Source organism: Hydractinia symbiolongicarpus, chromosome 11 (assembly GCF_029227915.1).
Source record: "Hydractinia symbiolongicarpus strain clone_291-10 chromosome 11, HSymV2.1, whole genome shotgun sequence".
NCBI classification, from domain to species: Eukaryota; Metazoa; Cnidaria; class Hydrozoa; order Anthoathecata; family Hydractiniidae; genus Hydractinia; species Hydractinia symbiolongicarpus.
The window spans coordinates 6,141,608-6,165,360 of NC_079885.1; the positions used below are offsets into that span (position 1 = coordinate 6,141,608).

Sequence of the window (23,753 nt, forward strand, 5' to 3'; positions counted from 1 at the left end):
CAGCAAAAGATACATAGGGGGGACCAAATGATCCCCCCAGCGATTGAGAGCACTTAAAAGCCCAGTTGGAATAGGGTTAAAACAGCATTTAAAGATTATACCTTTCAAAGGAAGTTTAAGAGTTATCTGAGTTAAAAAGGTTTTTATGACATCATTAAACAATAAGTCCAAAACTAATGGATTTGCTTTGCTTTGGAAAAAATTAAAGGTAGACAACAAAAGTTCTTAACCATAAAAAACTGACATCACAAAAGAGGAATATTCACTTATCTTTATTACAGTTACTGCAAACTGATATTGATAAATGGCATACAAGTCTTTCTAGGAAGATTTGTATATGCTTGCATGCTACATTCTTGTAAAATTTGTAAAATCAGCCTGTCTAATTTAATTTCTGTCATGTTATACGGTTGAATCTCTACAAATTTATGTTGAAGCTTTATCTACTATCATATGCATTGAAAGTTGTGTATGTACCTTGCTATTCTTATTTAATTTTTAGCGCTGTATTCCAACAAAAATACCTCAGGCATTCAATATTTTGGAAAAATATGCATCCAACCTCCTAAAACCAGTTCAAAATCGACACTTGTCATGGAGAACTGTTCAGTTTACAACAATTGTGTTTAAAGAAAAAATAAAGTTTCTAGAAGGCCATATGAACATTTTTCGTACTCTTGGTTACACTGAAAGCATAACAGAGGAAAACGGTAACCTTATTGGTGTTGCATTTCCTTTAAATATGCAACCAAAGGAGAAATTGGTACAGAATCTGGCTGTAGATTTAACTATTGCAAAGTTCGAGGTAGAAGCTATACTTACAGGCCGACATCCCAATATTAAAATGTTACAGTATAAAATACCATTGATTTTTATGGAACATGGTTTTAATGCAGAAGGCATAGGCAGAGATGAAATTAGAAAGAATCTTGCCTACGAGTCATTGGGAAGTAATAAGAATTCTGATTCTTTTGGAAGCCAGAGCAAAGTAGCACTTGCACTTAATAAACCTATTCTGTCAGATAATTTTGACAGAAAGGCAAATGCGATGTCAGAGATGACCACACCTGGTTATGGTTACAATTTTCCCTCTGATTTGACAAAGCCGATTAAGGTATCAATTCCCAATGAACAGGCTTCAGGTATGTTTCAACACAACCTTTTTTAAAGAAAATCATATATCCATGTTTCTCAGTTGTGTTTCTTTTCTAGGTATAAACGTGTTGGAAAAGAAATGTTCTAAGTGTCAAACAGTTTGTGACTTTAAAGCCAAATTCTGTTCTGAATGCGGAGTTCCTCTGGTTGAAAAAAAGCCCTCAAAAGCAATCGATGCAATGCAAATAACGAAAGGAAATGCTCAATCTGGGGAAAAAAAGTTAGATCAAATGTGGCAGTGCGTACACTGTACTTTTATGAACCCTTTTGATACAACTGTTTGTGGGGTGTGTGACCGCACAAGTTGGAAAAGTTCTGTTGATATGAAACATACAGATGCTGAACAATTTAATGTGGGTATTTTGTCACAAGTACATCATTGTTTATTATTAAAAAATGATATCCAATTTCCATGTTTTTGTTTGAAGATAAATATTTCTTGTTTTCGCAGATATAAAAAATCATAAAATACTTAGTCGACCTCTGTATATCATCATCATTATCTTCCTATAACAATGAATAATCATAAAAATTCATTCTTTAGTTTTTATTTTATTTTTTTGTATTTTTTTATTATACTAATTTACCTGCCGCCTTTCTAATTTAAAAAATTTGTCAATGTGCATGTAGCATGTCAGCATTTCCATTGCTGTGTGTTGTCAAGAATTACGTTGAACTGATAACAAACTAATTGCACATGCCAAAAATTTGTTTTGCTTATTTGTAACATTTCAAAGTAAACCTTAACTAAAGCATCTCACAACACACCTCACAACATGTATCACAACAACTCCTAAATTGTGTCAAAAAAGTGTTGAAAGATTACATTTTTCTTATGTTGCCGCTTAACAGATGTAAAAATGATAAGTGTAGACTGTCAAAACAACGAGAATGATCAGTTTGCGTAAACAACCGTCACCAGGAGCAAGTACCGTGTCTTCCCTGTTTATGTGAAATAAAACATATAAACAGAAATGTGCTAGAAAAAAGTTTTTAACTCCCAAACTTGTATCATTTTTTAATGTGTTCAATTTCCTTTAGAAAAGTTCTGACCTTGTCAACCAAGCTGCTGACAAAAAAGATCAAAAACAAGATGGTACCATACCTACTAGTAAACATTCAATACCGGATTCTCCATATGAGCAGAAAGATATTGGGCAATATATATTAGTCGACAAAAAAGAAACTGCAGAAAAAGAGAAAATAAATGCTGCTTTACAAATGCCAACAAAAAGTGCTCCAACTACAGTTTCTGATTATAAGCAGGTTAAGCTCTTTTAAGACCAAAATATTTACAAATGTGAAAATTCACCTTTGGAGAGTAATTGGTTTGATCTGATAATATGAAACTTCTTGAATGTGAATAATACCTCATATTGTAGCAAGTAATGACTGACATTAATTTTTTTTTACTTAAAGAGTGGTATTTTTCTTAAACAATCACAATCTCCAATATCACCAATGCTGGAGGAAGCTCGAGAAAAAATGGAATTGCGAAAAAGACAGGAAAGAGAACACCAATATCTACGTGAATGCCAACTTCGAGAGGAAGCAATAGCAAAGCAGAAAGAAATGCAGCAAAATGCTCAACTTTTGGTGTCCTTAATGAAGGTTAGACTGCATGCTGATTTGATTGTTTTGATTGTTTACTCAATTTGTAAAGCCAGTAACAATCAGGATATTTGGAATATGAGTAAAAGTCTATAAAATGCTGAAAAAAATGAAAAATCAGAAAAAAATTTCTTACTTTTCCTTCAACAATAATAGACAGTTCCAATAATCGAAGTGGTTCTAAATCACTGAACTGATTTAAATATCACAAGTGCTGAGACAAATTGTAAATTAGGTGCTCTGACCTATGCATGTAAAGATGATTTGATGTTTTCAACTGTTAGAAAAAGGCATTATGTGTTACTCCTACTTACAAATTGATAAAAATATTTTTGCATAAGTTAATCCATTTAAATTATCCTTTCATATAGTGTGCCGAAAAAAATGGTTTTTCTGTCGATGAATGCTATCTTGCTACCCAATTTGTTAACGAGCGTACAGAACAAAACGTACTTAATTGGTTGAAACAAGACTGGCTTGCTTTGATTAATGAGGTTGTTTCACTTTGCACTGACTTACTAAGCAAAGATGAAACTATTGGTTTGTTAAGTTTTGAAGAAGGTAAAAAAATGTTGTTATCAAGTGAAGGAAAGAAAGAAAGAGCCGTGCAGTTGTATATAGAAGAGAGGAGATGGAAGGTAGGCATGATTTCTTAATCATATACAATGTAGTGAAATTTGTGAGGTTGTGAACGTAAGAGGTTAATACATACAGTATAATCTGAATGTGATATGCGGCATGCGTTGTAAACATGCGTGAATGATTGAATTACAAATATGCAAGTGAATGCAAGTAAAACATTGTCTGATTTTTAAAAAATAATTTCCTCGTTGATTGACAAGATGGCCAATTATTCAAATCACAATAAGTTGTAATATCAGTTTTAATTATCTATGTTTTACAGAGGTTCTTTTGAAAATATTAAATGTAGTAATTAAAAATGTGTTATTGGTATTATGGAGCAGTTTTGTAAAAAAAAGTGCCGTGAAAATGTGCGTGACAGATTTCTATATTTGATGTGGTGCATATATATACAAGGTGGTACAGTTGCGTGGTGTTGCTCAAATCAGGTGGTTTATATACGCGGAGGTGCATATGTCACATAGCACATGATAAACTGGTGCATATTTAAGGTTTGTATAAATCTAAAGAGAGTAATATGTACTATAAACATGTTTTTTTGAAGCGCATGGCAGATGTAGCCTTTAAGCTTACAGAACATATTTAGTAGTCGACCTAAATAAAAAAAGAACAACCTTGAAAATTTTAGTTTAGTTGCATATACTATATAGTATATAATGTAAGAGGTTATATTTATGTGTACACTGTTTCAAAGATGATGCATATAAGATGGTCATCTATAGGTAGTATATATATATTGAAGATTGTTTATCTATGTTATAATACTCACTGTCTGTCACTAAGCCAATTTCAAAACTGTGCCATTATAACGACACCTAAAATCATAGTAATAACCCCTGTCCTGTTCATTACATCATATTAACAGATTAGCAAAAATGCACAAAATAGCGATGCAGGAAATATATAGGGTGATCCCCATAGAATTTTCTAAGGGCTACCGACTAGTATCATTATTATGTATGCTGCGTTGAACAATATTATATATGTTGTGTTGAACAATAATGTATATATGCTGTGTTGGATATTATTATATATGCTGTGTTGTGTTTTGATATTTTTTAGGTTGCAAAATTAAATGAAGAAGCTTTTCAAAATAAAAATATTTTAAATGCCTTACACAAATCAAATGGTAGGTTGTATAGGTTCAAAAAATTTTCAGATGCCACATTTTTAGTTGTGACACATATTGTTTACTTGCAGGCGATGTTAAAAAGGCGAGACTAATACTTATCAATGAACGGTTGGAACGATTTCGTGAAAGGATATGGTCAAAAAGTCAACCTAATGTGTTTTATGAGAAACTTAATGATGAAACACTCCCAATTGAGGTTTGTAAAATAATAAAGTTTTTCTATTTTTCTTTTTTTCGCTGTTTACATGTTTTTCTTCACATTGAATTGTTGTTGCGGTAAATTTCTTTCTGAATTTTTCTTCCACATGCCAGGTAAAATATCGAATGTTGATAGGTGAGCATGGTTTAACTCTTGGCAGAGCAATGAACTGCATGAAGCTAGTGAAAACAAAAGAATATATGGAAGAAGACTGCATAGAAGCTGCAAAAAATAATCAACATTACGAGCATTGTTTGAATTATTTAAACCACGAATGTGCATCCTGTTTTGTCTCATACCCTGTTCATAAGGTAGACTGTTTCACTTACACTGAATCTGTCAATCCTGCATGCGGCAAATTAGGTCTATTGATCCACAGCATGAATGTATAAACATTTACAGATCGTCAATGTATATTTACACTCATGTTCAATTTTTTTTCGAATAGATACCTAATTTCAAAAACTATACCCACAAGCAATGTTTCATTAGACATACGCACTTTGAACTTCGCGAAGTTCACTTGTCAATTTTTACAGCGGGCTTAGGATCTTAGATTATTTGATTAGATCCCTAAACCTTAAACTGTAATAATTTTTGTCAGCATGATTTTCTCGATTCGTTGAACCTTCCAAAAATTTAACGCAATTAAAACTGAAATGGCTATCCTAAATATATAAAAAAATAGAATAACAATAACAATAAAATTGTAAAAAAGAAGGAGAATAAAAATAGTGATAATTTTTTACCAAAAGTTCTATTATTATTTTTAGTTGGTTGTCAACCTTTCGTGCCAATGTTGTTTTTGCATTGAATGTTACACTACCTATATTAAAATCACGTTATCAGAGAAGCATATCCGTCATCTCATCTGCCCAATGTGTCAACAGCCAAACTTGGAAACACCACCAGCACATTATTTTGATAATCTTGGACAGCAGGTACATTGTTGTTATTATTGTTTCACGAGCCTCACTTTCAAACAAATATGGCATCATTAAATAAGTAGCAGGTTATGTATTTGAGGTATTGTTTTAAAAAATTCACACTTTTGGTGATGATTTCAAATATTTTGTTGATTTTCTGTCAAATTGTTTCCAAACAACTGCTGCACATCAAAGGGAATAGAAAAGGTAAATTCGAGAATTGTCCATTAGGTTGCTTTGTGTGAGTTCCAAATTAGGTGCCATTATTTATAATTCCGATGAAGTTGGTAAAAGAATCATGATATCTAAGAATGTAGTCTCTTATAATAATACATAGAGTGTGTCTGCGTGTCTGTGTGTCTGTAACAGGCAAAGTGAATGTGTTCATTTTCCTTTGATTTCACCAAAAAACTCATGTCTCAAATGTTAAGTTTTCTTTACGGAGCGACATATATTCACTACTTTAACGTCAATATCCTATATTAAATGAAGCCATTACAGTGCACTAAAAACTTTGAGGCCAAATAACTTGGAAACGAAGTCAATGATTTTTTACTACGTTGGTAACTAGGGACCACCTGGGACCAATTTGGGTAAGTTTCCCAAACATGGGTCCCCGAATCCGTTTCGGAATGAATGGGTTGATGACGTCATTAAAAAACCTTGAAAGCCCAATATCTCTGCAACCGTTTGTCAGAGATACATGATCGTATACATTTTTTTTATCAGCGTTTTAACATTTATACGATGAAGGAAACAGGTATAGAAATTCCTAAAAAACATTTTTTGTGTGTTTTCACGGGTCTTTGCTGACATCAGCAAAATTTTTAAACTCTTATATTTCCTTAGGCATTCGTCAACAACATATGATCCTATGCATTAATTTGAACATCGTTCTAACAGGCAACGGATAAGCTGAATTTCGCCAATTCTTTTTTGTATATGCAATGCTGGCGTCAGCTAAACACCTTAAATAATTTATTTTTCAGCCTGAGTGGATTCCACGAACCTTATCGACTAGTTTTTAGTAATAATTCAATTTTTTTTTACTTCTGACTGGCAAATTTGATGCAATCTAAACTATTTTACACAAATCATTCAAAATTAAACTCAGTTTTATAATATCACATTTTTAAAGACTGTCCAGGGTGGCCACGCCTCCTCTGAAGTCCTTTTTTTAAAAAAAACAAATCTCCTCTCTAACTTCTTTACTGTTATAGGGTTATATGTTACAGAGATACTACATTTGTTATGGTGATATAAACTGTTAGTTCTATCCTTCATGTTAACAATACGTGTCTTATCAAAAGCTTTATTTTAAATGTTTTTTAATGATTTATATATTTATATAAAGTAAATAATACTTTCCTAAAAACAGATTTGTTCTTGACATCAGAAATTCATATACTTAGGAAAACCTAAGAAATAAAATAAGGTTGTTCCACTATAATCCTTTATTTTTCTTCAAAATTTTTCAATTTTGCAAAAAAAAAATCCTTTAAATTCAGTGCAAGATCTGTATTATAATCCTCTAAAATTCTCTTTTTTTTGAAACAAATTCTGATCATCCTGCTGTTTTCTTCTACTATATTCCTACCTTGCAGATTTAAACTAGCAGTGAGATTTTTTTGAGATTTTTAACCTTGTTGTCACCACATATATTTTCTACTTTTGTTTAATACACATCTGAGCTTAATCAGGATAGTTTTTAGTCAACTGTGTGGTATAGCTTATTTTTAGTTTTATTTGGAGAAACAAATAGTTTTCATTTAAGTCAATATTTGACTAGGTTACTAAGCTCTATCATGAGAACAAAAATAGTTTTGCTAAACATATCACTTGTATTATAAAAAACTATCCAGTAAACACACCTTACGAAAATAAATATGCGACATATTTTTTTGCTATGACGTTTACGTTGAACATTTTATCTGATATGGGAGAATAAATTTAAACTGCAGACTAAATTATTGTTAATTTGTTTGTTTGTTTTTAAATCACAACTAAAACCTTTTTAAAATTTAGATCAAACATCTTGTTAAAGAAGGACAGTTACAAGAGAAGATATATGAAACGTTTGACACAAAATTAAGAGACTTTTTTTTACTGAAAGAAAAAAACTTTCGTTGGTGCGCTCACGTAAGTGAAGCTAAAAAGCAATGAATTTAATCTTAATTATGCACTGGTTTCAAAATACTTATTTTTCAGACTGGTTTCATAACAATATTGTGTGACAGTGTTTCTTTCTGTTTTAGTGCGGAAATGGGTTTTTGTGGGATGATCTTAATCAAATCAGAATGACTTGTAATAAGTGTCAACTACGCACTTGCTTTAAGTGTAAGGAGAAGGTAAAAAATCATTCCTGATTCTAGAAAGTCTTATACTCCTGGAAGTGATATATAGTCTTGCAAAAATGGAAAATAATTTTGCTAGATCAATTATTCAGGTTATTATTTCAGTTTACCTTTTTTGTCGAATCAGTTTACCCCGGATGTTAAAAGCTTTAAGACTTCTGAAAAATTGCAGGAATGTACTGGATGGCCACCATGTTGATGATGTAACTGTGACACTAATGTATGGTGAATGTTAAAATTTTTGTCGTAGAATGACATTTAGTTTCTGCACAAACTGCGTGCTATACTTATTCCTGCTTTTATGCATATGTGCACTTGTGTATGCATACTGTTGGTTTTGTTTGTTTGTGTGTGAGTTGTTTTTGTTACATACAGTGGGAAGAGCAGCATGAATCTTTAACATGTGAAAGGTTTCGGGCATGGAAAGCAGCAAATGACCCGGAATTGCAACAAGCGGGTGTTGCTGCATTGTTGGCCAAGAACGGTTTAGGTTGGTTTTGAAATTCTTTTTGCATTTACATCTAAAATGTAGTTAAGTCTGTGTTGTGTATGTGTGTGTGTGTGTGTAGCTAGTATATGAAATATTTGACTATTTGCGATGCATATGTTTGACTATTTACCATGTATATATTTGAATATTTTTGATGCATATAACATTTATACCCTTAGGGAGAACCAACTATGAAATAATTTATGATATTCCACCCCTTATAGATCAAAACCTTACACCAATTTAATTTCTGTTTTCCTCATTTTTTGAGATTCTTGGACAAATTTAATGCTTCAGCCCAAGCATTAATTTCTTTTGTTTTCAAGTTCATTATTCTACCTGGTTACTATAAAGTTTTTTAAAATGATGAAGACAGAAACTTTGTAAAGTTCTGCAAATGTATTTTTTTTTCAAAACACAGACTCGATTCAAAAGCCAAAAAAAAAAAAAAATCGAAAAGGTATTAAATGAAAGAGATATTATATTCTCCTTCTTGTTCACTCACATCGCATATCATTGGGTCACAAAAATTTTCAGGGGTGTTTTACATGACCATTCTTGTTGTCTTTTTTACAGTTCTTTTTAATATTTTATGTACATGTTAGCCAAGGAGTTATATTACAATTTTGCGAACCTAGCTACGTTTTATAGTTGCTCATCGTTTAACCTTTTTATTTTAAAAGTGAAATTATGCATCAACTCTTCATAGCCTACATAGCTATAATCTTCAATATTTTTTAATGCATAATAAAAACAAGGACATAATTCCAAAAAACTAAACTATAAGCAATTAAGAACGCAATTATTTTCACTTTCCACACACACTAAATGAATATGTATATATTTATATTCAACAAACACACGAAAATATATTCAGAAATACTTAATCTGCATAATATTTGCAAATTTTCTGTAGTTTAAAGGTGTAATAACCCTTGGTTTATATTTCACAGTTTGGAGACGTTTCAGTCTATTTTCAACAATTTGTTTTAGAATGTCCGGAATGTAAATTTCGTTATGATCTCGCTCGAGGTGGGTGCATGCATTTCAAGTGTACTCAGTGTGGATTTGAATTCTGTAGTGGTTGCTCGCAAGGATTTCGGCAAGGAGCGGTAAAATCATCTTATATTCTGGATTTTATGAGTATGTATTTATAGAGTACAAATTGTGAGTGAGTCAAATGTTTTTGTTTTTGGTTTAGCAATGTCAAGTACACCAAGAGTGTGCTCATATGGGACTTCACGCTCATCATCCCCGTGATTGTCTCAATTACCTGCGTGACCGCTCAGTGAAAGAGTTGCAAGAATTACTGGCCAAAAACGATGTTGCGTATGATACAGAAATTCCTGAGGAGAAAAAAGGTATGCTGTATATATGTTACAATATACAAGTCACAATACTTATAAATAAATGATTATCTAAAAATAATACATCATACCACAATAAAATGTACATCACCTTATGCAAAATAAAGTAGATGTGTTTAAAGAAATTTAATTTTAATTCATAAGGTGAGGGGTCAATTTAAATCGGTTAAGTTAAACCTACAGTATTAAGCTGTGTTTGAAGTCAACTGGTTTGAATAAGGCGATAATTTTTCCAAATATTTATGTTTAGGAAAAAGGAAGTGTAGGCTTATACCTTTAAAACAGGGATAAATTCTTTAAATTTGATAACATTTACTTATTCGGCAGGCTGTCCACGTTGTCTGGAATGTCTGTAAAGTTAGGATTTATCAGGAATTTTTTAAAACGTGTAAAAATTATTAATATCAGCACTTTCTTTGACATTTCAAATCGGCAAGAATTGAATTCAGATGTAAAGGTGAGCAGTAATTATTTACAGTCTGTTTTGTCGGTATGTTTGAAATAAAAATTTGCTTTATTAACGTACACATATTTCTGTTAAAGAAGCCAGTTTCTTAATTTGTTAACAATTCTAATACTGAAAATTTCTTAAACTTAAATGTATCGCAATAAATTGACATCGACTTGACATCGACTTGTCTATGTACGTTATTCAATCACACAAGCGTATGTCTAATGGGTTCATTGAAAAGATGTTACCTGGAAAATCACTTTTATAAGTTTTCTAATTTTTATATTTTTAAAAGAAGTAATGTGGGAACAGCAAAAAGTTTGCAATCTTAAATTGACAACAAAATTTGGTGGATGAGTTGGGTGTGAGGTGTAAAATATTGGTGAATGATTTGGGTGTGGGGTGTAACCGGTTGGTGGATGAGGTGGGTGTGAGGTGTAAAAAGTTAGTGAATGAGTTGGGTGTGGGCTGTAAACAGTTCATGGATGAGGTGGGTGTGAGGTGTAAAAAGTTAGTGGATGAGTTGGGTGTCGGGTGTAAACAGTTGGTGGGGGAGGTGGGTGAGGGGTATAAATAGTTAATGGATGTAAACAGTTGGAGGGTAATAGGTATAAATAGTTGGTGGGAATCACTAGAAATGTGTACTTGCATTGTAAGGTGGCCTGGTGTAAGTGTGAAATCTTTCTAATCACATACATCATCACACTGGTAATGTCCTACCTACAAGTTGTTAGAACAATAAGCAAAACGCTCGAAAATAAAAGTAAGAATCGTGTTTTAATTTATTTTCAAAATGTCCAAAATGTCAAAATGTTTTATTTTCAGTTGGAGATGAGCCTGTGAAATGTGATATGATGGAACAAAAAGAAATTGAAGATGGTTACAAAGATGAACAATGTGGAAAAGATGCGCCTGAGAACATGGCTGGTATCTGCAAGTAAGATGATTATATAATCTAAAATAAAGATGATTATATAATCTAAAATAAAGATTATTTTATATTCTAAAATAAAGATGATTTTATAATCTAAAATAAAGATGATTTTATAATCTAAAATAAAGATGATTATATAATCTAAAATAAAGATGATTTTATAATCTAAAATAAAGATGATTTTATAATCTAAAATAAAAATGATTTTATAATCTAAAATAAAAATGATTTTATAATCTAAAATAAAGATGATTTTATAATCTAAAATAAAGATGATTTTATATTCTTAAATAAAGATGATTTTATATTCTAAAATAAAGATGATTTTATAATATAAAATAAAGATGATTTTATAATATAAAATAAAGATGATTTTATAATCTAAAATAAAGATGATTTTATAATCTAAAATAAAGATGATTTTATATTCTAAAATAAAGATGATTTTATAATGTAAAATAAAGGTGATTATATAATCTAAAATAAGGATGATTATATAATCTAAAATAAAGATGATTTTATAATCTAAAATAAAGATGATTTTATAATCTAAAATAAATATACAAAACAACATAAAAAAGGAGATTAGTTAATTTTCAGTTTGCAACGAAGTAGTGCATTTCGAAGTAGTGAAATTTCGATTTGTTTATCAAAATTAGTGATGTTGCTGGTATATATCCGTGTCTCCAGTTATTGAATCAAAAATCCGTAAAAATAACAAAGCCAGGTTGCTAACAGTTGACCTACACTGTAAGAAGTGTCTTATCCCATCTTTTTTTCCAAATGAGACAACAAGTGTAGTTTTAGCAGTATTTAAAGCTTATCAATTACAAATTTTTGATTGCAGAAATAGAATACTAATTTGACTTTTTTAATAGTAGGGCAACTTGGACTTTAAACCCCTAGAGTTTGGTATTGAAGTGCTAAAATGTAAAAGCTCTTCCAAGCCATTAGCAGTTTTTTGAAGCCTCTGCTCTAAGTCGTATTTTGTAAGAAAAAAATTTGACAAATAACAAGTATATTGTAACTTACAACACAACATCCTCATTCCACTTTATAAAACACATTTTTTCCCATTAAATTTTCTCCTTATATGTTTTCCAAACCTTCACTGTAAAAGAATTCCACTAATATAATTTTCTGTAAATAAAAAAGTTGAACATTTCTGCAAGATTATTCTTCGAGATTTGATATATATAAAAGGGAGAAAACAAAATACATACGAATCTAGTTTATAAGAAGGCTGAGCCAAATATGAAGCATGTTTACAGCTGAAATTCAGACTTTTGGTGTGTACAAGACAAGTTATGTATTTATTTTTATTTTTACTGGAAAAAAACCGTTTAAAATAATGTGCCACAACAATGTTTGATGCAAGTAAATGTATGATTATTGACAGTCAATAAGAGATGATAAATAAGAAAGAGTAGTGATAGAGGGAGTGTGACAGTTTCATAATCGCAATAGTCTGACAATGTTAGTTTTAAATATCATTTCACGCAACAAATGTTGACAATGCTTTGTTGATTACTCGTGCAAGTAAGCTATATAGCTACAACCCTGGGAAAAATATTATGTTGATACATTTCTTAAACTTGCATGTAGACAACCAGCATCCCGAAATTTGCTCTTAACTAATCTCGTTTTCTTGTTATTCTGCAATTTCGCATGCGTATTTTGCGGAACGAAAATGGATATGAAAATAGATCCGTTGGCTGCTATGTTGCATTCAGACTGGTTACAAATTTGAACGCAAATCTAGCCATGTCATCTACTGTTTTTTTTTGAGACATTCTCAAAATACACAAGTCAAAAACTCTAAAACATACAAGCGCACACACAGAATCATTACTAGTGCATAAAGTTAACATGTGATTGTTTGTCTCGTTTAGCACTACTGCTTCAATGTTTAATATTGATAATTAAAGTCTAAATACTCGTTGAGGGAGGTCAATAATTGCGCTGTCTAAGTTTTGTACCATTGCGACTTCTACCCTGTAGTTTCATCAAAATGTCTTTACAGGCGGACCAAAATGTCTTTTACTTGTTAATAAAGATATCTTTACTCGTCGATAAAATATCTTTGCTTGCCAGTCAAGATGTCTTTACAGGCCGATCAAAATGTCTTCACAAACCGACCAAAATACTGATGTCGTTCTGCACTTCAACACACTTTTACTGTAGTGTTGTCACTTCATATTGAGCTATTGACTCCATACTTACCCTAATACTGGGGTTTTATGGAAAGCAAATGCAAGATCAATGTTTTGTGACAAAATTTTGCTCAGGAGAGGAGGAGGAGTGTGATCTATTAGGAAATGCTCTTAAAAAGTGTCCAAATTCTTGCAAAATAAGTAATATTTTGTGCCGGCTAAAATTTTTACCGACTTTTTTCAGCAACAACCCATTTACAGATTTTTTTCAGCAACATCCCATTTTTTACAGATTTTTTGTCGATCTTTGTTTTACCTTTTTTGTGTATTTTCAGCTCAACCATTTTTAGTTGAAATTATTATGTTTGAATATTTTCTTTTTGTACTATCTATCACTTGTTTTTGTACTATCACTATTTTTACCAACCTTCTATAGGCCGACTTTATCTTACCGATAAGAGATATACATTACCTAATTCTTTTCTTCTATTCCTTAGAAAGCATTATTTGGAATACCTTGTCGCTCTTATCAACCGTAATGGTTTGGATCCAGTGTATTTGATGACAATGGATGAAATGGTTGTTGTGTACAAAAGAAAACACGAGGAGGCGCCTCCCAAAGATGGCGATGAATCTGATGAAGACTATGCACAGAGGCTAAGACAGGTAACTTTATGTTACTTAAGATATATTAAAACCTCTTTAACGACCTTTTGTAATAAACGTCTTTTAAAAAATCAAATTAACAGCCTTCTAATAATCTCGTCCTATAAATAGAAAGAAATACTCCTAGTAAAGAAGTGGAGTTCACTGAGAATTGAAATAAAAGATGTTTTTATTTTTATTATCATTTAACTTTGAGATAGACAAAATAAGAATGAAATTCTTGTGTTTTTATACTAACGATTCCGATCAGGTTAGACAAAACAGGTCGCTTCAAAGTTTCAAAGAATGTTTAGGTAGCTGAAGAATTATGTGAATCTGCAGGCCGAGGACTTGTAAGCTGCCGTCAATGGTGCAGCGAAGAAGCACTACGGTCAAAATATAAAAGATTTGATGAGAAATTCTGTAGAGCGAGACACAATATTTGATTTTTCGTGTTTTTTTTCATTTTTAGGATATACGACATAAGTTCCCGTTACCAGCTCGAAAAGATCGCATGCCATTACCAGAGTTAAACGACGCTGCTCAAAATAATGACGTCGATAATTATGACGATGACGCCGATAATTATGATGATGACATCGATAATTATGTCGAGGATAACGATGAAATTCATTTATTGAACAGACACGCTGATGCTCCCGATACAGACACTTCTGAATAGGATTACGAAGAACCGTAGGTTATTGGAAGGCGAGGAGTTTGGGATTCTGTAGCAAACAAACTTTATGGTAAATATGATACACATCTGTTTAACATGAGATACCTAAAACTGTAGCCGCAATAATAATATTTCCGCCATTGAACTTTAGATGAACAACATCAGCAAACTTTAGTTGTAAATTTTTCTCCGTTTTATTACCATGTTTTGTTGTTGATCATATCACTTTTATACTACGTTTAAAAGTGATATGATCAACAACATTTAAACATGAGCAAATCTATCTGGATTCATGAGTTAAGTTACTGATCCAACAATAAAATAATAAAAAATGAATTCGGAAGAAGGGAATTTGCCAAAAAAAAATTTTCGGAATTTTTTAACGGATGCAACTAAATAACTTCGGTATAATAAAAAAATAATAATTTAAAAATTTATGCGTTTTGACACGGAAGAAAACAAATAAAAGATTTTCATTATCAAACTATTACGTTTAAAACCGAATACTTTCTTTGAATGTGCTCAAGTGTACGCAGTATTAGTCAACATATTCTATAAAATTAACCTGAGGAAGAAGTATAATTGAATGTGTTTGTGACTGACACTAAAGACTTTGTTGAACTTCTTAATTAAATGAAATACTAATTTTTGAAAATGAAAACTCTACAGTTTGCGATTCGATGCGTCGTTGTTTTTCGCTATGTACAAGTGGTTTGGTTACGTACCGATTTTGTAGCGATATTGTAATAGTTCTGTGTTTTTTTGTATTTATTAAGATTGCAAATTCATTTTTCTACTCCGCGATACATGATTTGCTATTTTCTTAAACCTTTTTTTTCAGAATAATTTGTAGTTCTGACTACGCGCGCTTAATATTACGCTACTCTTATCTTCTAATTTAAGATCTTACATCATCACCCTCCTCCCTTTTGCAAAAAATTGAGAGGTTTTATTTGTTTCCATAAAAATTTCTTTATCCATGAGGGAATTATTTAAGTACCTGCGTAGAAATTGTATTGTACATAGTCTCTCACTTCGCTGTATTTTGAAATATTGTAGTAGTTAGCCTAATAGTTAAAATTGTGACATGAAAGCTCTTTGTATATTATACCCTTTTTTTATTTTATATATAACTTGCCAGTTTACAAAACTTTGTAGATTCTTGCACATGTGCACACATTCTTGTAGGTAAAAAGGCAGAACCATGAGGATTAAAATTTCTATTATAGAAATTTGTACATGTTATTGGAAAGTAATGTATTCTAAGGGAATGAAATTATCTGATAAAAAACCTTCCCTTTTTTTAGAAAATAATATTTACTAATTAAGGTAATTTGTGGTCCCTTGTTTATATTTTCTACCTACAGGAATGAATGAGCATGTCTAGAAACAAAACATTACGTCTCGAGGGAATGAGTTATTTCCTCTAAATAAGCGCCCTCTTTCTAATAAACGCCCCCTCTAATAAGCTCCCCCTTTAAAGCCGAATTTTTTATAGAGCCCACCTTCAAATACAACACCCCCTCCCCCTTCCACCCTCCCTATATTAGAAACAAAACCTTAAATAAAAACCAGCCGGGAAGGATTATATTTGGATTCGCAGACTTCACTATCAAAGAAAACCCATACGGCATTATCGACGGAGCGGCGATAATGAAATTCTAAAAATTTCGCATCTAATCCAGTAAAGAAAAAAAAATACGACATAATTTATCTTAAACATAACTGTATAAAAGTTTAGTAGAAATTAATACAATCATGTTATGTTAGGCTATCCTTACACCACCACCGTTTTTTCTTCGCTTACGACAGAAAAGCAATAACTTTAATCTATTCTAACACACACAAACTTTGACTTTTGTGCGCACTGGATACCCAGTGCGCTTCTGTTTATTTAAAAAGAAAAAGAATATGAGAAAATCACAAGGATGTGAATAGTTGTAGCACAGCTGGTCTGGTGTGTTAGGGATGGCTAGAGATTTTGTGAATTCACGTAAAGTTGAAATTCCACTCAGCAGCAGAACGGAACGGAACAAAAAAATACTTAAGTTTGATTGGCCATCTGCTAACTAATCTTTTTTTATATTTCTTTTCGTTCCTATCCGCCAAGAAAGTTGAAGAAATGGTTTCAACTGTCAGTTGGGATCGTAACAGGGAGAAGTTCATCAGCAATTAAGACTCTACAAAGCACAATTGTTCGTTCCAATCCGTTCTATTTCGTTTAAGTGGATTTTTTCTTTTTACTTTTTCTGTTGCAACTTCATCAGAATACGGTGTTTATGTTAGCGAAATAGTTATATATATTTTCAATATGTACAAATTATGGAACATATTTCACACATTAAATGTCAATTTCTTATTTGGATAGATACTCAAGGGCCTGGAATCAAATTAAAAAAATGTCAGGACATTTATTAACGTTCTTCGCGACTTAATGATATGCCTGAATATCTCCCTTTGAAACTAGCCGGTGATGAAACTCATATAAAGATATTGGCTATACTTCACTCTGATGTTATGACTTGTTGAAGTCGTAAATACATTTCACGACATGTGCCGCGGTTGTCATAGTTACTTGTTTTTTTATATTCGTTCGAAACCTTCAAAGGCCGTGTTATGGAGAGTCAGTATAACCTTCATTGCTTTTACCTAAATAAAATAAGCAGTAGGTAACAATATGTGTGCAATGAGAAATAAATAAATAAATGCGATAATGTTAAAAAAACTTTACCTCTCAATACTAAATCGTTGTCGTTTGGTTCAACAGTTGGATTTTTACGAGTATTCTTCTGAATGCAGAAGATATAAACGACTGCAGCAACAATAGCGATAAAAATTAACAATCCCAACACGATACCGACGATAGCACCGGAACTGAGATCATCATCATCTGGTACAGCTGTTGGTCTGGCTGTGGTGGCGTATGGCGGTACGATGACGAGAATAACAAAAGAAGAGGGCGCTACTGTCAGATTCTGGTTATTTATAACGATGTTGAGGTTGTTGTTCTGAACGAGAGTTTTTACCGCCAAAACTGAGTTTTCGCTTGTCTGGTTGTTAGTCATAACTTGAACGTAACTCACAATAATGGATCCACATCTAATACTGAAATTTTTCATACTTCCTTTAGCAATGCGTGCTTTTGCAGCTATCTTGTCTCTCATTTCCAAAGCTACGCTATCTTTTGATGTATCGTTAAACAAATTCGAACAGTTTAAGGCGGAAAATTTAAAGGTGACGTTTCTGTCGTAATTTTGTGGTTTAACCGTCACTCTCGGTGTTGTTGAAACGATTGACGTCGATATAGATATTTTTGAGGTTGTTGGAGATATCGATGACGTCGCGTGTTGTGTGGTCGTTTTTGTGATTGAAGATGTTGATTGAGTTACCAGCCTGCTATCAGAAGATCTAGATGAAGAGTGGGACATGTACAGAGATGTTCTGGAAGATATGCTTGGCGTTTGGGCGGAAGACGTTTCACTGTTTCCGGCTGATGGGCTGGAAGATATACTTGGCATTGGACCAGAAGGCGTTGCACTACTTTCGGCAGATGAACTGAAAGATGTACTTTGCATTGGACTAGAAGGCGTTGCACTGCTTTCGGCAGATGAACTGGAAGATGTACTTGGCATTGGACTAGAAGGCATTGCACTGCTTTCGGCAGATGAACTGGAAGATATACTTGGCGTTGGGGAAGAAGACGTTGAACTGCTTTCGGCAGATGAACTGAAAGATGTACTTGGCGTTGGGGTAGGAGACGTTGAACTGCTTTCGGCAGATGAACTGGAAGATGTACTTGGCGTTGGGGAAGAAGACGTTGCACTGCTTTCGGCAGATGAACTGGAAGATGTACTTGGCGTTGGGGTATAAGACGTTGCACTGCTTTCGGCAGATGAACTGGAAGATGTACTTGGCATTGGACTAGAAGGCGTTGCACTGCTTCCGGCAGATGAACTGGAAGAAATACTTGGCGTTGGGGAAGAAGACGTTGAACTGCTTTCGGCAGATGAATTGAAAGATGTACTTGGTGTTGGACCAGAAGGCGTTGCACTGATTTCGGCAGATGAACTGGAAGATATACTCGCGGATGCAGTTAAAGTAGGTGTTGAACTTGACGTAACAGAAGTGGATATACTTGACCATGACGCTGAGAGTGAACCAGTGCTGCTTGTAACTCCACTGACAGAGAAACTACCAGAACTTGTTGCAGTATGTGTTGCGGTGACGGAGGTGGAAGCGTCAACATTTTGGACGCCGAGATATATGATTACATCTAAACATTTTACATAAAAATGAGGATGACTGTAGTTGTATAAAAAAGGAAATGTTAAAACAAGATGGTGAAATTCTTCAGTGAGACTTTGTATGTTGTTTTGTACTTCCTTTATCGATTGATTACTCTCTTTTTTTCATTATACATATACAGTTTTTTTGTTCATTCTGAATGATTTTGAACGAGACAACAATAATATAACAACGTTAATTGCCCGTGACATTACTCGTACAATAAATTATAATAAAATGCAGAACATTTTTATAAAGGATGTTTTATAGACGCTTGCGAAGAAAAGTGTAAACAATATAATCAACTTTGCCTGTTAAGAACAATCCATGGTATAAATTTTTTTGCAATTCTCCTCAAGCATCGACAATTGTTTTTGCTTATAATCGCCTCTGTTCGCACGAAAAATAACTCCCTAAATATACTAATATCATTATCGGTCGCCGTATTAACGGCTCGGGGGTGAAGAGACCTTGAGGGCAAGGATGCTAACGAATAATTAGAATAACTGTCGACAAAGTTGGTTAATGATTGGGAGGAGGAAAACAATGAAATGTTTGAAACAAAATTGTTGTTATCTATATATTATGTATTTTAATTTTTTATTACAATTAAAGTTTAAAAAAATTGCGTTGTGTTCAACTCCCATGACGGGAATTTTAAAACGTTATGTGCACTCACAAATAACCGTGCAGTTTATTTACCACGGTTGCTTTGACAACAAAATCAACATAATATCGAGAAAAAAAGAAGTTTTAAAATATTGATGTCCGAACGATATACACACACGAACCATATTTGTTGAACGTCAATTATTCTTAAGAATTTTTTTTTCAATTTACACCAGAATAATTTTTGTTCCAATTCTAAAATAGCAAGTTTTTTTGTGTACTATAGAGGAAGCTTCAGCTTCACTGTAGCTACTAAACAAACAGCTTTTGACAAACATTATTTTTAGTTTTTTTCTTTAAATTTTAGAGATTCGAACCTTGTGATTTTTGTGAGCTCTAATCTTCATAAAAAGTGTATAGAAAGAAATTTCTCAGTTGCGCCCACCTTCCATTGACGCCTGATTTATCTTACAGCGGGCGAAACATAATTTTTTTCCATAAAAATATAGAAAAATATCGAAAAGGTATTATATACAAAAGACGGCAAAATACTTACATAAAATACCAAACCGGCATAAATTTGTCGTCGACATGACGGATTACTTCTTCAGTTCAATTCTTCACGATAAAAATCGACTTTTTTCTACTATGAAAGACGAGAAAAAATATGCAGTTAATAATCCGCGTTTTACGACGCTTAAAAGATTTATTCAGGTATCTTTAAAGAAAAAAACAACTGAAAAACACTCGTAGTCAGAACAACTAGCAAAAAATGTTGCATTATTTTTCTGGCGATAAAACATCTGCACACTGTATATAAATATATTCATTAGAAAAATACTCTTTTTTAAAAGCTGCGTGTACTCACCTCACTCTACTTTTACAATTTATTACTATCAAAAAGAAAGGGTAATCTCAAAAGTGAGAGCTTGATTTTGTTTATCTGTTGCTATGGTAATATATACCGCATCTTTCGATTAATTGAGGCCGTCAGCAGCATTGGGATTACAAATACACTCTTCTACTGTTAAGTTAAATTGCTAAAAAAGCATCTGCAAAGGAGAACGAAGTGTGTCTTTGTATGACGATGTTTTTAGCACTCACAACTTTCGCATTTGCACTTTTAAAAATTAACGAAGCAGTTTAAAATTAAACTATATTTTTCATGCAACCACAAACCCGAGCAACGCCGCACCTTTCACTCACTTTACCTAGTGACAAAACCCTGGTTACACACTGAAAAAATTCTGCCTTAATACCATGCTTTTAAAATTGCTTTAAAACAAGTGTTTCGCGCCTCTTTTATTGATTAAAGAAAAAACTAGTTTATTTTGATGACGTTGTTTCTATAGGAACTGATCACACGAGAAACGAAGCGCGTATGTTAATATTGATTGGTCCTCGTAATTTTGAAATGATCGTTCAAATTTGTAAACTATGGTTACTTGGATTGGGAATATTTGTTTGCGGAGGAGGAAATAGAAAATATTGTAAATAAAAAGACAAAAGTTCAAAAAGTTGGGACGGATAACGCCTCGTGTGTGAAACAAAACATCACACGTGTTCAGTAAAAATAGGTTTGCTCAGATAAACTTTAGAGCAAACACATGACTGGCTATTCGGTTCAATCAACTTTGTTTTCAGGGCATTGTTGATGAAGTTGATAGCAGCTAACCACTCCGTAATAACGACTCAGGGGCCGCAAGACCCTGAGGACTAAGTTGTCGGTTCAATATATTGTTTACCCTATATACTTTTGAGCGGCAAATCAACATATGTACTTCATGGTGGCTTCTATTGTTGGTTTACAGGTCATCGAGACAAAATAATTGATCTGCATCGCTTTGATCAGATTTATATCACTATTATTTCGAGTAATATACTCTTCTTTTATTACGACAATGATAGCTCGGTGTTCTTTTATTTACTTTTTAGCCTAATAAAGTTGCTGAGACGGCACCTGAGAACCAACTAAGCAAAGCACCAGTCTTGCATTTTAGTACTAACAGTAAGAATAAAGGGTACTCCATCAAACATTTCAGCGTAACATTAATCTTTTGGTATAGCTAAGCTAAAATATATAATACACAAAAGCATATTTACAGTAAAATAGTTTAATGTAAATAGTGGTCCCCAGGCTTACTATGTGTATTTTGCAGAACAGAATATTTGAAATAAACCGTATATAATAATTTTATGACGCTACGGCGTGACGTCAATAATACTACTTTAACGTCAATATCCATTAAATTAATGAAGCCATTACAGTGCACTTAAGACTTTGAGGTCAAATAAGTTGGAAACGAGGTGGTGACGTCAATGATTTTTCACCGCGTGAGTAACTAGGGACCACCTGAGACCAATTTGGGTAAGTTTCCCGAACCTGGGTCCCGAATCCGTTTGGGAATAGACGGGTTGATGACGTCATCAAAAAACCTTCAAACCCCAATATCTCTGCAACCGTTTATCCACAGTACATGATTCTATACATTTTCTTGATCAGGGTTTCAAGATCTATGCGATGAAGGCAACAGGTATACAAATTTCCGAAAAAAAATTTTAGGTATTGACGGGGGCATTGCTAACGTCAGCAAAATTTTTAAACCCTCATATCTCTTTAACCGCTCATCAAAACCACACGAACATATACATTTTCTTGATCAGCGCTTTAAGATCTACACAATAGAGAGGCAACGTGAAAACAAGGTTCTAATTTTTTTTGTGAATGAGTTGCTCACGTCATCAAAACTTTTATTCTGCCATAGTAGATTTTTCCAGGGCTTTGTCGACTAGTCTCTTTAATAATAGCCGTCGTCCGTCTGTCTGTCTGCGGAAGCCGCGTCCTGTTACGGAAACACGAAAAATGTGATATATAAAGGACGGGCGACCTCACACAACATCATCTCTTAACGATTTTAGTATACTCTTTAGGGGTAACAACCGGTATTCGCTAAAGATTAAAGAGAGTTTGTTCATAATGCGGGATAGTCCCCAGTTGAGTAACAACATTAGATCTGCTCCTTTGTATTGATACAATTAGTAATTAATCTGTCTATGGTTACTGTTAAACTTGTATATATTTATATATTAACGTTTTTGATTGCTTCAAAATGTGTGTGTGAACACCCGAAACGTCGCAAATAATGTAGTTTTTTGTTGTCAATTCCTGTACTGAATTATATGTAAAAAAACACAACTTGTACTTAACTTCTTTTGAAAACGCGCTTTATGCTGAAAAATGAAGGACAAACAAATTAACTATAAATTCATTGCTCGTCAAAATATTAGTTGTTAATGTCATTTACGGTGAAATAAAATATACAGTTCAGTTTCGCCATCTCGAACTCTTAAATAAGCCGGGCAAAGAATTATTATTAGATTATACGAGGTAAAAATTCAAGTTGAGTTTTCATTTTTCGACGACTTGCTTGTATAACTCTAAAAAAGGATCTCAGAAAAAGCCTCTGTTTTTCAGTAAGTTTTCTTCTTGACATCTTGATACTAGAATGTGGGAAGCGATTGATTTTAACAAAATAATAATTGCTTACTTAGGCTGTACCCGCCAAATATTGGTCGAGGTTTAAGTGGCAAACGAACTTGCATTTTAGTATGAATCTGCTTTAAACTTGTCACTAGGAAGCAAAAATTAGTTGGAGATGGCAGGAAAAGTTTCTGCTGGGCTACAAGATTTCCCACCAGTTGTGCTACTAACACACGTACACAATAGAGACACATAAAATTTGGGAGAATAAAGGTAACTACTTTATTGTACAATGTACAGAATGCGGAATGCGTGTGTATCAACCATACATTGCTGATGGTTGATACATGCCAAATATTTGGCACATTTTTTTTATTGCATACACAATTTCGTAAAACCAGAGCATTTTGAACAAATTTTGTTGGCTGTTGGTATCATGGGACAATACTAATTAGGATATTAAAACTTTTTAGCAGTACAGACTTTAGAAACAATTACTTATATAAATTGCAAAGGTAATACAGCGATAACTCAACGGGATAAGCTTGTAAGTGAATACCAACGACATCTGCCATTGTCATCTAAACTTTTTAAAAGCAAAGTTATCCGACCCAGGTTTTTCGCACGGAAAACCAAAATGG

The 23,753-nt window shown here is 32.9% G+C and overlaps 2 protein-coding genes across 3 annotated transcripts in view; one reads left to right on the forward strand and one right to left on the reverse strand.

Moving 5' to 3' along the window:
- Positions 1-15,831, forward strand: part of LOC130614810 (E3 ubiquitin-protein ligase RNF31-like) — a 28,203-nt gene extending 12,372 nt beyond the window's left edge. Inside the window, exons 4-20 of the mRNA XM_057436267.1 lie at positions 503-1,142; positions 1,213-1,508; positions 2,197-2,421; positions 2,575-2,766; positions 3,138-3,404; positions 4,471-4,537; positions 4,609-4,736; positions 4,853-5,050; positions 5,513-5,680; positions 7,691-7,804; positions 7,921-8,013; positions 8,395-8,509; positions 9,503-9,621; positions 9,711-9,870; positions 11,153-11,264; positions 13,912-14,080; positions 14,532-15,831. Of these exons, the coding sequence (XP_057292250.1) occupies positions 503-1,142; positions 1,213-1,508; positions 2,197-2,421; positions 2,575-2,766; positions 3,138-3,404; positions 4,471-4,537; positions 4,609-4,736; positions 4,853-5,050; positions 5,513-5,680; positions 7,691-7,804; positions 7,921-8,013; positions 8,395-8,509; positions 9,503-9,621; positions 9,711-9,870; positions 11,153-11,264; positions 13,912-14,080; positions 14,532-14,741 (3,273 nt within the window). The 3' untranslated portion in view covers positions 14,742-15,831. The remainder of the gene's footprint in view (positions 1-502; positions 1,143-1,212; positions 1,509-2,196; positions 2,422-2,574; positions 2,767-3,137; positions 3,405-4,470; positions 4,538-4,608; positions 4,737-4,852; positions 5,051-5,512; positions 5,681-7,690; positions 7,805-7,920; positions 8,014-8,394; positions 8,510-9,502; positions 9,622-9,710; positions 9,871-11,152; positions 11,265-13,911; positions 14,081-14,531) is intronic.
- Positions 15,832-16,208: 377 nt separating this feature from the next.
- LOC130614812 (uncharacterized protein DDB_G0271670-like) lies at positions 16,209-20,439 on the reverse strand. 2 transcript variants are annotated; one of them, XM_057436270.1, is made up of 3 exons: positions 20,188-20,438; positions 17,470-19,011; positions 16,209-17,387 (listed from the first exon to the last, which is right to left on the reverse strand). In XM_057436270.1, exons 1-3 carry the CDS (start codon positions 20,222-20,224, stop codon positions 17,353-17,355), a joined length of 1,614 nt encoding a protein of 537 aa, XP_057292253.1. In that variant the 5' UTR covers positions 20,225-20,438; the 3' UTR covers positions 16,209-17,352. The 2 variants fall into 2 exon arrangements, with proteins under 2 accessions (XP_057292253.1, XP_057292252.1); XM_057436269.1 differs by having other exon boundaries at positions 17,361-19,011; positions 20,188-20,439.
- Between the last annotated feature and the right edge of the window lie 3,314 nt (positions 20,440-23,753).